General features: G+C 33.2%; 1 protein-coding gene and 1 long non-coding RNA gene across 2 annotated transcripts; both read left to right on the plus strand.

Moving 5' to 3' along the window:
* The first annotated feature begins 3,610 nt into the window (after positions 1–3,610).
* Positions 3,611–8,754, plus strand: LOC117931592. The gene is made up of 2 exons (XR_004654070.1): positions 3,611–3,776; positions 8,131–8,754. It is a non-coding gene; the product is annotated as an uncharacterized LOC117931592 (long non-coding RNA).
* Positions 8,755–12,646: 3,892 nt separating this feature from the next.
* On the plus strand, positions 12,647–15,012 carry LOC117931588 (ent-kaurenoic acid oxidase 1-like). The gene is made up of 8 exons (XM_034852572.1): positions 12,647–12,879; positions 13,166–13,643; positions 13,736–13,999; positions 14,121–14,210; positions 14,304–14,382; positions 14,486–14,592; positions 14,686–14,807; positions 14,928–15,012. The coding sequence occupies exons 1-8, from the start codon at positions 12,647–12,649 to the stop codon at positions 15,010–15,012; spliced, it is 1,458 nt and encodes a 485-aa protein (XP_034708463.1).
* Positions 15,013–15,781: the final 769 nt, after the last annotated feature.

Genomic DNA, 15,781 nt, shown 5'->3' on the forward strand with positions numbered 1-15,781 from the left:
GATCGTTGATTATTTAAGTTGATTATGGGACCAACTCTCGGTAGGTAATCTGTCGAAAAATGATCACTTTATTAGGTAATAAATTATAAAAAAAAAACATTATTTAAGACCCATTTTTAATTATATCTAAATATTAATTAATTATTCATAAAAATATTTTTAATTAATAAAAGTATTATAAACTAAAAAGCTCTTTTATCATAATCATCCCAAAATTATCCCATGAGTAAAGTGCTTATACTAAAAATTTATCCCAAACAAGTTTTAGAAGTAAAATTTTTCTTCAATAAAAATAATTTTTTTAAAAATAAAATCTTTTATTTTCTTTGGATGTGATTATTTATTTATTTATTTTGTTTGGTTGGAATGCAACTTCTAATGACATATGGGGAAGGTAGGGCTGTTTCCCACCTTCTTGCAGGCTTGCAGCTGGGATTTAAATATAGATTTATAAATTAAGCACATGTAGAAATGGGAGAAAAAGAGAAGGAATTTTAAACATATAATGACAATAAAAAATAATTGGAAAAAATGGGCATATGCATGAACCCAACATTAAGCCCAAAAAAAAAAAAAAAAAAGATATATGGGGACCCATTACACAAATAAATATGAAATATTCATAAACAGCATGTGTCCAATACCTCAAATCTTAGTATTCTGATAAGAATTTGTTTCCTTATGTTCAAAATTAAATAATTAAATAATTTATATTGAAAATTGATTAATTATTTTCTTCATGACATTTACTTTCATTGGCATGTGATGGGGTCCAATGTTTGAGTGACTATTCCCTCCTATTTTAGGTTTTAAAAATAAAAATAAAAATATTATCCCCAAAGACTTTCATAATTGATTTCTTAAAGTTATAATTTTCAAGAGGACAAAAAAATAAAAAAAAATAAAAATTAATGATTTAATTTTTCAAAATTAAACCTCATACTATCATAGTCAGTGGCTTGATTTGGGCTTTCAATGGAGACTTGAGCTTGGGCCAGCCCAAAATAAGTTTTCTCCTATTCCACTTCCACTTCTCCAAACTTGTGAGCCCAAAGCTCACCTCAAATCTGCAGTTTCTCTTTTTCTTTTTCTTTTCCTATTTTTCTTTTTGAATTTCCAGCAAGCTGAGGATTTTTTTTGGTAATGGTTTTCAAAAACAATTATGAGAAATGGTTTTTGAAAACTGTTCTTTGAATTTTGTAGAATAAACGTATGTTTGGAAACTTTAAATATTTTTAAAATTTTAAAAGTAATTTTTATATCTAACATTTTATTTTTAATCATTCTATATTTTTATATAATTATTTTTTAAAACAATCATAAAAAAACAAATGAAATTACAAGATAACCCACCTTAATAAATTTTAAATTTAATTTCTCTCACAACCCCATATCATGTACTATATTTCATATACTATATTTAGCCTAATTTAATATAATTAAAGTGAATTTATCATGGGAAAAAGACATTTGTTGTTTTAGATATAGTATATGAAATTACAAAGAATAAGGGCAAGTAACCCACCCTAATAAATTTTAAATTTAATTTCTCCCACAACCCCATGTGGGTAATTTCCCAATTTATGCTCCTTGAAACATGTCTCCTAATTTTTGGCCCCATGCTAGCCAGCCCCTCTTGCATCACATAATTTCCAAAGGTGGGTTTGCTTTAGGACCACATTTCTTTGCACACATTCACCTCTCTTTACCCTTTGCCTTCCCCTTCATAGGTCTAACTCTTCCATTTCCAGAGGATAGCCAATTTATATGGATAAAACCCCATATATACCAGAGCTATTCCAAACCCACTTCAAAAATGAATCCCTCCTTTCCTACCACCTTTTTTTTTTGGTGGTTGACACACTCAATCCACCTTGTCAAATTAATGAAGACAATATCAATTATAGTGGAAGGCATGCCTTTTTCCTAAGAGATTACCAGTATGCTTAGATGCTATTCACATCATCAGTATACTGTAGGATGCTGTGTCTACCCTAACTTTGAACCTTTCCTTTGGCCAAAGAGATGAAGCTAAAACCTATTGGTTGAAGATTAAAAAATGGTTAGAGAGTGCCATCCAGATCAGGCAGGTATACCCACCCCTCTAGGATTACCTAATTTCTCAAGCCCCATTATTAAATATTTGCTTCCCTTCCCTACCTAGATGGCAACCAAAACTTCTTCCCTGTCTCCAACTCTTAAGAAACCCCTTTCTAAGAGCTTCATGGCTTAGAGACTATCCAATTGGTACTTTTTATGAATTCATATTACTAGTATCATCTTTCCTTCGTTTACCTAACCATTCTTGGAAGCTCAAAAAATGGTCAAGAAAGGATTGGAATTCCAAGATGGGTGAATCAGGCAAGCTAACGACTTTAGACTCTCAAAGGAGAATATAGAAACTTTGAATGACAAAAGTCTTCTATAGTAGCAAGGAGGTTTGAACTCCTATCCTCCATTACTAAGGCTCAAAAGTAGGTCAAATCATGTGAGAAAGAACTAACTAGCGTTCAAACATGAAGGATGACCATGGTTTTCCATGTGATCAAGGACCTGACCAAGCTAAAGACCTAAATGATTAGCTGCCTACCATCTCTATAATTAAGGAAAAAAAAGAAATAACGCATAGCCACTACTCTCTAGTTGCTAATTAAGTTTTTCCATTTTTCTTATTTTAAAAAATAAAAAATTATTATCAAACAAACTTTTAATTTTATACTATATATTTTCATAAAACCGATTCTTATTTCCTAACTTAGCTTTGGACAATATTGGATTTAATATTTTTGTGTTTTATTTTTTTAGCTACTACTGAAAACAGTAATGGGCAACATATACTGCTTGAGTTTAATGACTAAAAAGTCAAGGGCCAAGCAAAGTTTTTCCATGGGAGGTTATTTCCTTTCTACTGTTGTAAGAAGCTGACTCTGATGGTAAACATTTGCTCTTCCTTTTCTATATCATCATGGGAACGTTCTGCAATAGATATCTTTTACTGGTCTGGAGCTATCAAAACTGAAGAATTGTACAGAAATAATTTCAACTAGTTGAATGCCTCTTGATGATGAGCTTCCCAAATATATTCCTCTTTATTTGCTGAAGTTTTTGGGATAATCTGACTCGGTGGATTTAGGTATGACAGTAATACATGGGTTTATTTTTTTGGACATTCATCTTGATCGGTCGAGTTTAGGAAGGATATAAATGGGTTTAGGAAAAATATAAACGGATTAGATAGGAATTTGAGAATTTCCTTTAAAATCTATGATGAGTTTAAGAGTTGGGATATTGTCTTATCCAAGACCTACTTTTACCTTCTAGATGCGAGGTGGATTCATATTCGCACTCATCAATAGCCTTTTGTCCTTTTTCCTAAAGAAGGAAAACATACATGATCTTCAAGATAGTCATCCGCGACCAGAAGCTTCAGAGTCTCCCCCAACTCTATTCTCGCAAGGAAAAGTAGCTGAGACCATGAGAGGCTGCCACGTATCTAAATTTTGGCTCAATGCACCAAAACCTCGGTCTGGGCAAACCATACACAAGGATCTCTCTCGGAGTGGGTGGAGCCCAATATATTCAAAATTTAAACAAGGCCCAATCTCCACCAATCAGCAGTGGAGGATGCAACGGATTGGCGGTTGCAACTTGCAAAAAAATCCAAGCAACCAATATCCAAACATCGAGGTCAACCCACCAAAACACTTCCCTCAACCTTCTTTCTCTCTGGATCTTCGAAGCTTTTCTCTTTTGTTTCTGGAGTTTCAGGCCATAAGGTACACATCTTGGCTTTTCTCTCCTGGGTTTTGTTTAATATAGAAGTATGTATTTTTGTTTGGATGTTTCTTGACGATTGTTTTGTCTTGATGGGTTGTGTTTTAATTTGAGTGTATTGGGTGTTTGGATTAAATTTTAGTGGTTAAGAAGGATCTGGGTCTTGAAGTTTTCTAGAAATGAGTGGAAGGAATTGAATGTTTTAGATGCTTGGGCAAGTTGTGCAGGTTCCATTTTCTTATCACAGAGATTTTTACTTTTACCTTTTTTTTTAATGGAAATTCAAGGGTTTTTGAATGTTTAAATTTCATAACTGAAATGTTATTTTAATAATGATTTGTAAATTAAGCTTGAATCAAGTTTGATTTTCTGGTTTCGAAAACAGTCATTTTTTTTAATGCAAACTGTTATCATATTTTCATTTTTGTAGTTAAAAGTTCAAGATTTTAATCTTTATATTGTCAAAGTGAGTGAGAATGAGGGATTTTTGGAGTTTGAATTTCAGAAGAGTAGTTTAAGTTTAGGCTTGGCGAAGTTTGATTTGCCATTGGTATTAAATGCTTTGCCTCAGCATGTTGAATTTCTCTGACTAGAATGCTGTATACATAATCGAATATGGATTGTTTTTGTATTGTTTTGTTTTTCAGATGTATGACAAGAATTACATAGTGGGATTCAGTTCATGATTATCTTACCTTGTGGTTTACATGGATTGAAAGGGCATAAATTATGTGTGACCTGCCAAATTTAATTTCATTACAAAGTACTGGGTTTCGACCCAAGCCCTTGATTCTAGGCACTTGTAATTCAAATGCAAAAAGGAGGGAAGTTACACCTTGGAATCATCACTGGCTTAGTGGAGCCCTGATCTAGTGCCCCTATAAATTCATGTCTACCATGTAGCTCAGTGATCATGGGATATATATGCATCGTTATGCGATTCATGTTACATTTGATGTACTAAAAGACCTGTGAGGAGTGAAGTTTTCCTCTTCTTCCAGTAGCTCCTGATGTAATGAAAGTAAAAATAAATATGAGTAAGAAAACTCGAATCCTGATAAAAAGGTTTTATGTGTTGTAACATATGGTATCTCTAAAACTCATTGTCTGTGTTTATGCTCATTGAGATAGCTCAGATGGGACACAGATAAGAATGACATAGTTTCTCCTTCCAATACGTCAAACAGTTAAAACAAATGTTATCTTTAAATTGCAGAAGTTTGAATATTCCAGTTGAACTGCATAGATAACAATAAATGAATTTTAGAGAACAGTGCCTAACGTTTTCTATTGTGCTTAGTTTTCTGTCTCTTGCCAAAAGTTCCCTAATTCTTGAAGGTTTCAGTGCTATCTATATCTGATGCTTTGCCTTCTATTAAAAAGGATATAAATTAATGGAGTTCAATATCTCTATATTTTAACCTTTTGAATTTTAAAAGGTATGGCTCCTTGGGTTTTTTCCAACTCTGATCTCAAGTCGTTAAGGTACTTTGCACTTTGTGATAGCATTGGTTTGAATGATTTTGTTGCATTTTGTAAAATAGTTTTAGGTTATGATTTGGGTTTTGATGGTAGCAGAGTGGGTACTGTGGTGGCCATGGTTTTAGTGTAGCAATAATGGTTGTGTGCTTGAAATAGTGATAGAAGTGCTATGTCTTGATTAGGTGTTGGCATTATAGTAGGGGTAGCAGTTACTAGAGCTTAGGGTCTATATCAAACCCCAGGAACAAAATATAAACCAGACAATTGACAGTTCAAACCTACAACAAATCTTGTTGGTATGATAACTGGTTGGTGGTATTGGTTTATGGCTTGGAAGTTTTGAACAGATACATCAGCAATGGATGGCTCAATGACAATGTGGGATGAGAAGGTATCAAAGAAATTGAAAGTAGAGGAGCTCGTTGCAACAAGAGGGGGTCTATGGTAGCCTTGTTGGGAAACTTCAATGTGATTGCTTTCCACATGAGTAGTTTCAGCATCAGGGTATCCATTGCTAATAGAGGATGCTCAAATTTTACATATAACCCCAATATGATGGATTTACTCTTTGGAGGGGGGTAAACATGCCGACACAGAGTCAAGAAATTCAAGCAATGTTCAGGATTGGTCCCTTTCTTGTCTCAAGATATGGAGAACATTTTCCTGATGTCCCAATGTGTTCATCCTTGACCTGTATTGGACTGTGCTCACCAGCTTGTTAGATGGTGGGAGAGTGAGAAATGGAAATGCTCTTTTCATGTTGAAAGCATGTGGTTGAAGGTAGAGGGTCTTAGGGGTAGGATGAAAGATTCATGGAAAAACAATAATTTCAATACCTCTCCAAGTTTTAAGCTAGTTAAACAGATGAAAGTGTTGAAGAAAGACTTAAAGAGGTAAAAGATGAAAAACAGGGAAATGTAACAGTTAGAAAAGCAAGAGTTCTGGCAAAATTCATAAGTTTGGACTTCGAGAAGAGGAAATTGTCAGTTGCGGAATATAGAAGATTGGTGGAGGTGGAAGAAATAAGTTGAAGGTAGAAGTCAAGGGCCTCATGGTTAAAGGAAGGAGATCAACGAGACAAATCGGTTTCATGGGCTCACAATGCAAAGTGGAGATAATGATATTAGGAGATCTATAGTTGCTGGGAATTGGAGGACTAGGGAGAAAGATATGAAAATTGGGATGACTTATTTTTATTGCAAATCATATTTAGATGTAGAGCTTGAAAGATGGGTTGTGTTTCACATTATATAGACAGTCAATATAGATTGGATAGATACAGGATCCCAGAGGGAGGTGTTGGTGGCCATAGAAGAGCTTAGGGGGACAGTGACTGGGTTCAGATGTGTTGACAAGATTATTTTTTGGCAGTAGAATCAAGAGGTTGTTGAATTGGATATGATGGGTACAATGGATATACCTCATGCCACTGGATTTTCAGAACAGCTGGAATTTCATTTTCATAGTGTTGGTGCTGAAAGGGGTGGGGAATTATCTAAATGATCAGGTCCATAAGCTTATTAAGGGGACCTATAACTCTTTAGTGATGTGTTGGCTTAACATCATTGGAGAGTTAGCAAAAGTGGTGCCAGAGTATCAGAATGCTTTTGTTAAGGGGTGTTTCGTGATTTGAGAGTGAAGACTAAAGGATAGGGTTGTCTGCAAATTAGATAGAGAGGAGGTGCACAGCCATTTTCATTGGAAGTTCCTAATATACTCATCTTGCATGGGATTTAAAGAAGAATGGGTGGGAAGGATTACAGCATGCATATCATCGGATACATTTTCTACTCTTCTCAATAGGAGCCCTATTGGATTTATTGAGAGCTTTAAATTTCTATGACAGGAGGTTCTTTATTTTTGTTCCTCTTCATTATTGTGATGGAGGCAGTCATTAGATTGGTAACTAGAGCATAAACTAGAGGCTTTCTAGAGTGTTTTGAGGTGAAGTCAAGGAAAGGGTAGGGTCAGACTACATCACATTTGCTGTATGCAGATGTTACTGTTGAATTCTGCAGCGATGATGTCAACCATTTAAGATATCTCAAGTGCAGTCTTCTAAGTCCTTCAGGTGGTTTCATGGTTAAAAGATGGAAAAAAAAAAGTGAGATTACTGAGGTGGGTTTGGTCAAATGTATATCTATATTTTGGCTACAATGTTGGGCTGCAAATTGGGGACTCTTCCTACTATTTACTTGGTTCTTCCTATTAGGTCTTTAGTGCAAATTAGCTTGATATATGTTAATATAAGCTTTTGGAATAAATTGGTAGTTTAATATGATATCAAAGCCTTGATCATTGAAAGGTCACTAGTTTGAATCTCACTAAATTATTTTCCCCATCCATTGAGCCCATTTATAAGCTCAAACAAAAGCATCTTATGAGACAGGGTGTTAAGGTTTGAGTCTAAATTAGTTTGACATTCATTGTTGGTCAATTAGCTAACAGCATAAAAGCTTTTGACTCAAATTGGTAGCTTAAAACTTCCCTTGGGAGCCTTTTATAAAGCCAAGTTAGTATAGATATCAGTGCTGGAAAGATCTGAAAGATGTTTGGCATGCTGAAAGAGACAATCTATCCAACTTGTTGCTAGCAGATAAAAAAGTGTTCAGAAATTGATTTTTCCATGGAGCAGTCTGTTGAAGAGCTGCAGTTGATGTGATGAAGTATTGTGTTCTATCTTCAGTATCCTACACAAACTGGTGAACAATTTGACAAAATTGTACATTAATGAAATTTAAGCACTCTGAGATATGGACTAACTATCAAGTGCCATTGTACCAACTTGTACACAACCAGAAATTCTTCTGTTAGTAATTTCATGGTACTTTCATGTCAAACTGACCCATTCAAATATGTTTGTGATACCTGCAGGACAAGCAGCTTGCCATTTTATGGATAAAAACGCACATGGAAAGCCGACCTCAGAGGATGTGACTCGGGAGTCACTTATTGCCATCTCTAATTCAGTACCAGATCATGCTCTCCCTTCAGAACCAAAAACTCTGAATACTGAGAATCTGGTTAAAGGGGCAAACTGCAATGATGGATCAGAAAAGTATAGGTCTCAACTGATCTCGATTTCCAACGTGCAATCAACAGAGCCGAGGACCTTACCAGCTGCACTGGGGGAACCCAAGGGTTAGCTTAGACAGCTGTTTCATGCCAATCTGCTTATGAGATAAGCACAAATCACATGGTCAATTGCAGTGTAGAGCTAGACTAGTACATACCTACTGTCTAGTTTGTGCAATGCCATATACACTTCTTGCAATTACTGGTTAGAATAAAAATAAACCTCAGACATGTGGGTGACCATGCTTGTTACACAAGGAAAAACTTCACAGAGGAAGTGAGTTTCTTTCCTTGCATACCCTCTTCTTTCTGCTTTTTTATGTCTTTGTTGAAACTGCAAAGTACTTAGCAATTTTGACATAATACCAGTATGCATGATCATCAAGGATTATCCAATCTTTCATGGTGTTTGTATTTCTTCTATATATCGGAGTATTGGAATCTCTGGTTTAAGGTTTATACAGTAGAAGATCGTAGTTTTGGATTAAGCTTCATGAGATCTGATTGAAACAGGTAATAGGAAACCATCCTTGATGGGTCCAATATTTTTAAAGAAACATTTGTGCCAAGGGACAAAATAATTATATTTGGAAAAACAACCTATAATAAAAATTCAGTTTGAAATTTTTTACTTCTGTACTTTAAAGAAATTTTTTTGAATTGGATTGTTAAATGCTAAAGTATCATGGTGATATATACATGTTAAACTCCAAATTTGGATTGTATTTGGTAAAGATTTAATTCATCGGGTATCGATAAATGAGATTAAGGTACAAATAATAAAATTTAAAGTTGTATATGTGACATTAACCAAAAATCTCTATATTGGAAGTAAATACTAAACCCTTAATATGTGGTAAGGGTGATAAGAAAAACCAAAGATAGAGTTGCCACAACTTGTAGTATTTCAGGCTATCGTCCTCGAGGAATTAACAAATTTTAACTAATTGGCCTAAGTCAAATCAAATGAAAAAGTGATTAGATTGAAATTGTGATTTGATTGATAAATTAAGAAAACAACGATAAAATAATATGAAGATTTTCACATATTCGGTTTCAGAACCTAGGATTGAGGGATAATAAATATTGATTAAAAATTTTTTGGTCTTCCAAGATTGAACCAATAATATAGGCAATCAAAGTCGAGAACCATATTTTAAAACTTGAAATTCATTTTTTAATAATCATACAACAAATAATTTGATAAAAAGTTTTAACCTTTTAAGACATTTAAAACCTAGAATTCATTTGATAGATTATTCTCAATCATCAATCACATGGGATCACACCAAGTCAGCCAATTGATCATAATCCCTTATGCATTTGAGGGCCTCTATCATACACCCTATATATCTCTAACAAGGAAGAATTAACAAAGAATTAAACTTGCATATAAAATTTAAAGATTAGAAACTTAATACCATGGAAAGAAATCACATTTCTTATCCTCCCTTTCTCTCGGATCATCCGCCTTCATTGCTATATCTCCAATAAGAGAATTTAGCTGCTCAGATTAACACCATGCATTGAATGATTCAAAATCCTATGACTCAAAATTTACTTTTCCTGCTTCAACTTGAGTAAGGCTCGACCCACGAAAATTTGCATCCCACCTTTTCTAAGTACTCCCCATATCTCAAAAAGTGATTTCTTTATCCCTAGTCACCATAGAACCTCACGCCACCACTCACACCACCGAATGAGTGACATGCAATTCACCTCACTCACACCACCAAATTAGTGACATGCGATTCTAACCAAGGATAGAAATAAGAGTTTTCACGAAAACATTAATTGGTGGATTTTACGCATACATTGAGAACATATCGATAAAAGTTTTGATAAGAAATATCATTGAGATGAAAATGGATTAAAACTAAAAAATTCCTACAAAATAAGCATAGTTATAGGAAAGATATGCAAACAAAAATTTTATACTAAAATAATTGTGGGTATAATTTTTGTAATGATATTCTTTACAAAAGAATATTTTTTTCTTTTATTAAGTGACTTTAATCACAATATAAAGAATAACAATGAAAGTGTTTTCTTAAATTTGGATTTGAAGATTAATTAAGGGCTTAGAATGACTTGTTCTTGAATGATAAAGGATCTATGTATAGTACTTACGAGATTTCTCAGACTTAATAGGCATATTTTGTGAAGCCTCTTTTCCCATATAAAGTTATTTTTTTTAATCCTTATCAAGTTACCATTATTTATAGATAAAATTAGGGAATCTTAATTCAAATTTACTTTCTTAATTTTAACAACTTGTCATCAATAAAATTTGCAAATAAAAGACTATTTATTTATAAATTCTCTTTTGACTTCAATTGAAAATTTTGTTTCCTTTGTTTAGTAGATTGTGAACAAAAAAATGTTTATTTCTAATTATCTTTTGAATTTAATTACTTGATTTTATTTTATTTTATATGATTTAATTTTGTAACCTTTCAAATTTCATTACATGTCACCTTTTGAATTACTTGTCATATATTCGTTGTGTATGACACATCACTGATTAAGCCCATTTTTCTTAGTCAAGGAGTCACAATTTTAAAGACTTTGGTGGTAATTTAATCCACTATTTTTTTTTTCTTTACACATACATTGAAATTGTTTTGGTGAAGAAAATGATATATGTATGATATAATTTATGATATTTGATAATAATATGTAGAATGTGAAAATATACTTAATATTAAAATCATCATCTACTTACTTTGTTGTGTATTGAAGGACAACATGTGTATAATTATTCTTTTAAAAAATATTCATAATTTCATTTACAAATTTTTACATTTTTGTATTTAATTATGATGCAAGACTCATGATTTTTGTATTTTCAATAACAAATTAAATGGAATTTGAAAATAATATAATGAAAATTAACTAGATTATTAAAATTTTACTTTAATATTTTACTTTTTATAAGTATATTAAAGATTTAAGAGTAAATATACTATATATAATATGTAGTCACATATATAGACTAAGATCATAGTTGCCCCACTTTACAAAGGCCCAGTTTTGCCTTCGAAGACTAGAAGAAGCAAGTTCAAGCTTTAACGGGTGTTTGATAAATCAACTTAATAACTAAAAGTGACTTAATAACTTAATTTACGTCATTAAATAAATTAAGTATATTTGGTAAAATAATTTAATGATATAACTTAAAAATCAAAATCAACTTTTAAGTAATAAATAAAAGTAATTAATTTATTTTTAAGTTCATATATTCATTTTACATTTTTATCATATTTACCCCCCAATTATCTCAACGATTTCTTTTACTATTTCACAACTTTCATTATTACTCAACCTCTTTTATTTTAATTATAATTTATGAGATAAATATGTTTTGATGATTTAAAATAAATTTTAAATTAATTTTATCAAATAACCTTTACTTAAAAATAAAAATTAAGTGATGAGTTTAAGTCAATAAGTTAAGTATAATTTAACTTAAGGTCAATTTAAATTATTAAATAATAATTATTAAGTTTTACCAAAACACCCCCTTAACATCAACGGTATATCGTGGATGTTTGATTGAATTTAAACGACATTTTCATCAATGTATCTAACACCCATGAAATAGATATATGTATGTGTGTCATTATTATATTACATTTGTTCATTATGCTTTGATTTTTTTACTATATATATGTATTTAAAATGGTTACCAAAAGATTCTAATAATCATCTAATTAATTAATTTACTAAAATGAATTAACTTTTAATATAAGATATTTCCATTTATAATAATTCATGTTTTATTAAATAAATAAAATAATTGTACAATCTACTAATAATATTTTATTTTAAATATATGAGGTATATTTGGTCCATATTAATATTTTTTTTCATAAATTTGTATTCCTTTTATATGGTGGATCATAAAAGTTCTTTTTATAAGTGTACATACATATGGAAAAAATAGGCAGAAAAGTTAATGAAAATTAGAAAAAATGGGAGTTTAATTGGAATGAACAAATAGCCTACCATTAATACTACACCTCCCTTATAGAGGGTTTTAGATTCCAAATTTGAAGTGAATTTCAATTAAATGATATTATCCTTTTTATCTTTTCTATTTTTCTATTTTCATCTCATTAAATAATTCAAAATTATTAAAGAAACACTTTCTGGCTTCTTCTATTGGTATGTTTGTATACAAGGAAATATATCAGAGACATAAAACTTAATAAATACCCTGCTGAATTCTTTGTCCCAGAGTGTTGGGATTAGCCTATATAAAGGGCGTGAAGGTTTTTGTGAGGAGTGTGGAAAAAAAGGGGGGAGGTTTCCAATGGGGTTGGCGAGCAGTTGGGTGCTGTATACAGCAATATTTGCTGGTGCTTTGGCTTTGAGATGGGTTTTGCTGAGAGTAAATAAGTGGGTGTATGAAGGGAGATTGAAGGGGAAGAGTTATCATCTTCCTCCTGGTGATCTTGGTTGGCCTCTCATTGGGAATATGTGGACTTTTCTCAGAGCTTTTAAGACAAAAAATCCTGATTCTTTTATCTCCAACATTGTTGAAAGGTTCTCTCTCTCTCTCTCTCTCTTATCCAGGGTTGATTTCTTTCCTTGCTGATACTCTCACTGTTCTTTGTTCTTTTGAAAGTTATGGAAAACAAAAATCAGAAAATCTCTCCCTCTCGCTGACATACACACGTAGAATGACTTCATAATTGGGCATAATCATTTAATTTAGACATGTCCCCCCTCTTTTCTTTCTTTTGAAAATTATATATGGACAAAAAGATGAGAAATTTTCCAATCCTCTTATCATGAAGTTATGATATTGATCATAATACCACTGATCCAGATATGGAAAAGGCGGAATCTACAAGACCTTCATGTTTGGAAACCCCAGTATCTTAGTCACAAGCCCCGAAGGATGCAGGAAAGTCTTAACAGACGACGACAACTTCAAACCCGGCTGGCCTACATCCACTGAGGAGTTGATTGGGAAGAAGTCGTTCGTTAGCATTTCCTACGAAGAACACAAGCGTCTCAGGCGCTTAACATCAGCTCCTGTGAATGGTCATGAGGCATTGTCCTTGTATATCCCATACATAGAAAAGAACGTAATATCTGACTTGGAGAAATGGTCCAAAATGGGAAACATCGAGTTCTTGACCGGAGTCCGAAAGCTTACTTTTAAGATAATTATGTACATATTTCTTAGCGCCGAGAGTGGGGACGTAATGGAAGCTTTGGAGAAGGAATATACTATACTGAACTATGGAGTTAGAGCTTTGGCTATCAACATCCCCGGATTCGCTTTTCATAAAGCATTCAAGGTCAGTCATAATACTCATTCCTTCTCTCTTCTTTTCATATCATTAATCAGGTTATTAGCATGATTACTAGTTGGTTTGTATGGTGCTCTCAGGCTCGGAAAAATCTGGTGGCTACTCTCCAAGCAACAGTGGATGAGAGAAGGCAAAGGGAGATAGAAAATTCTTCAGCACGGGAGAAAGACATGTTGGATGCTCTGCTGCATGTTGAAGATGAGAACGGTAGAAAATTGACTGATGAGGAGATCATTGATCTTCTCATAATGTATTTGAACGCCGGCCATGAATCATCTGGTCATGTCACCATGTGGGCTACTCTTTTGCTACAAGGCCACCCCGAAATCTTCCAAAGAGCCAAGGTTCCTGATTTCAGATCATCACATAGTTCTTATATATTAATTAAGCCTGAGTTTCCGATTTTAGTTCCTTCTATTTTTCCACCATGGGCTTCCTAAAATATTGCACTTGACCAAACTGCAGGCTGAGCAAGAGGAGATTGTTAAGAACAGGCCACCTACACAGAAGGGTTTGACCCTTAGGGAAGTTCGAAAAATGGAGTATCTCTCCCAGGTATCTGATCTTTGAACATCTCAAATTCAAATTGGCTTCCACTACTTTAACTCAATGTTGAGGATGTAGTTATTTCCTTCTCAAATTTTGAAGGTGATCGATGAAACGCTTCGTTGGCTAACGTTTTCACTGATGGTATTTCGAGAGGCCAAAGCAGATGTCAACATAGGAGGTCAGCTATGTCATAGATTTTGAAGGATATTAACGAGCAGTACCACTATCACAATCATAATCTTATGTACACTAATTGAGAATAAATCCTTGATCGGTTTCAGGTTATCTTTTTCCCAAAGGATGGAAGGTTCTGGTTTGGTTCAGGGCCGTTCACTATGATCCCGAAATATATCCCAATCCAGAGGTGTTCAATCCTTCAAGATGGGATGTAAGTTTAATAACCTTCCATGTGCTCTTTCCACTGCAACTCATTTGGATGAATGATTAGAATCCTAATGTTGTCTACAAATTGCATGTGCAGAATTTCACACCCAAGGCTGGAACTTTCCTCCCCTTTGGAGCAGGCAGCAGGCTCTGCCCCGGAAACGATCTTGCCAAGCTCGAAATTTCTATTTTCCTTCACTACTTTCTTCTCAACTATCGGTGAGCATACATTGTTATCTCTCACTCCCAATTGCTAGAATTGGTAGAAAAATAGGGGCATATGCTGGATCATTCTAGTGACTAATACAAGTGATTTTCCTTGATCTGCAGGCTTGAGAGGGTTAATCCAGGGTGCGAATTGATGTACCTACCGCATCCAAGGCCTGTGGACAATTGCTTGGCAAGAGTGAGGAAAGTAGCCTAGCGAGCTGAATGAAATATGTTGTCAGGCTTCTCTTACAAATTCTGCTTCTTTGCTTTGTGCTCATGCACCACCTCAGCTTCTGGTTTATAATAAGATACAAGCTGCTTGCCTCTTAATAAATCTTTTGAACCCTTCACCATCTCATATGTTGTTGGACGCTTGTGGATATTTGGCTTCATTTGTTGTCACTGATAGAAAAGTGTGTTCACATTCAGATCACTGAGTTACATAGAATTTTCATGATCACAATCCAAAAGTTACTACTTAGTACTTCTTTTCCTCAGCTTTGGTCTATCCATCTAATCCTTATCAATTTTTGGAATCAAAACTCATCATATGGGCATACTTAAATTAAAAAACCCAAGTCACATAAAATCTAATAGAAATCTTAACCAATTACTAAAGCATACAAAATTTGGATGGACAAGGTTTAAAAAGGGGACATCTTCTGATAGTTTCAATGACTTAGTTAACACTAAGTGATATTTGGAAAGTTGGATTAGGCAATGGAAATGAAAAGTTAATTCCATTCTCATTTATAAATATGTTCAAATACTTATTACTATTTTAAAAAATAAGAATAGAAATAAAAAAAAAAGGGAAAAATTGGTTTTGACTCTAAGTGTTATTTTCATCAATTTAAAAATATTTTAAAATATATACCTTTTTTCATAAATTAGATATTATTTTTTGAAAAACCTTTTTACTTGATCATATTAAACAAAATTATCAAAAAATTATTTTATCATTTTTAATTTGATAAAAGTAT

This window comes from Vitis riparia, chromosome 15 (assembly GCF_004353265.1).
Source record: "Vitis riparia cultivar Riparia Gloire de Montpellier isolate 1030 chromosome 15, EGFV_Vit.rip_1.0, whole genome shotgun sequence".
Taxonomy (NCBI): Eukaryota; Viridiplantae; Streptophyta; class Magnoliopsida; order Vitales; family Vitaceae; genus Vitis; species Vitis riparia.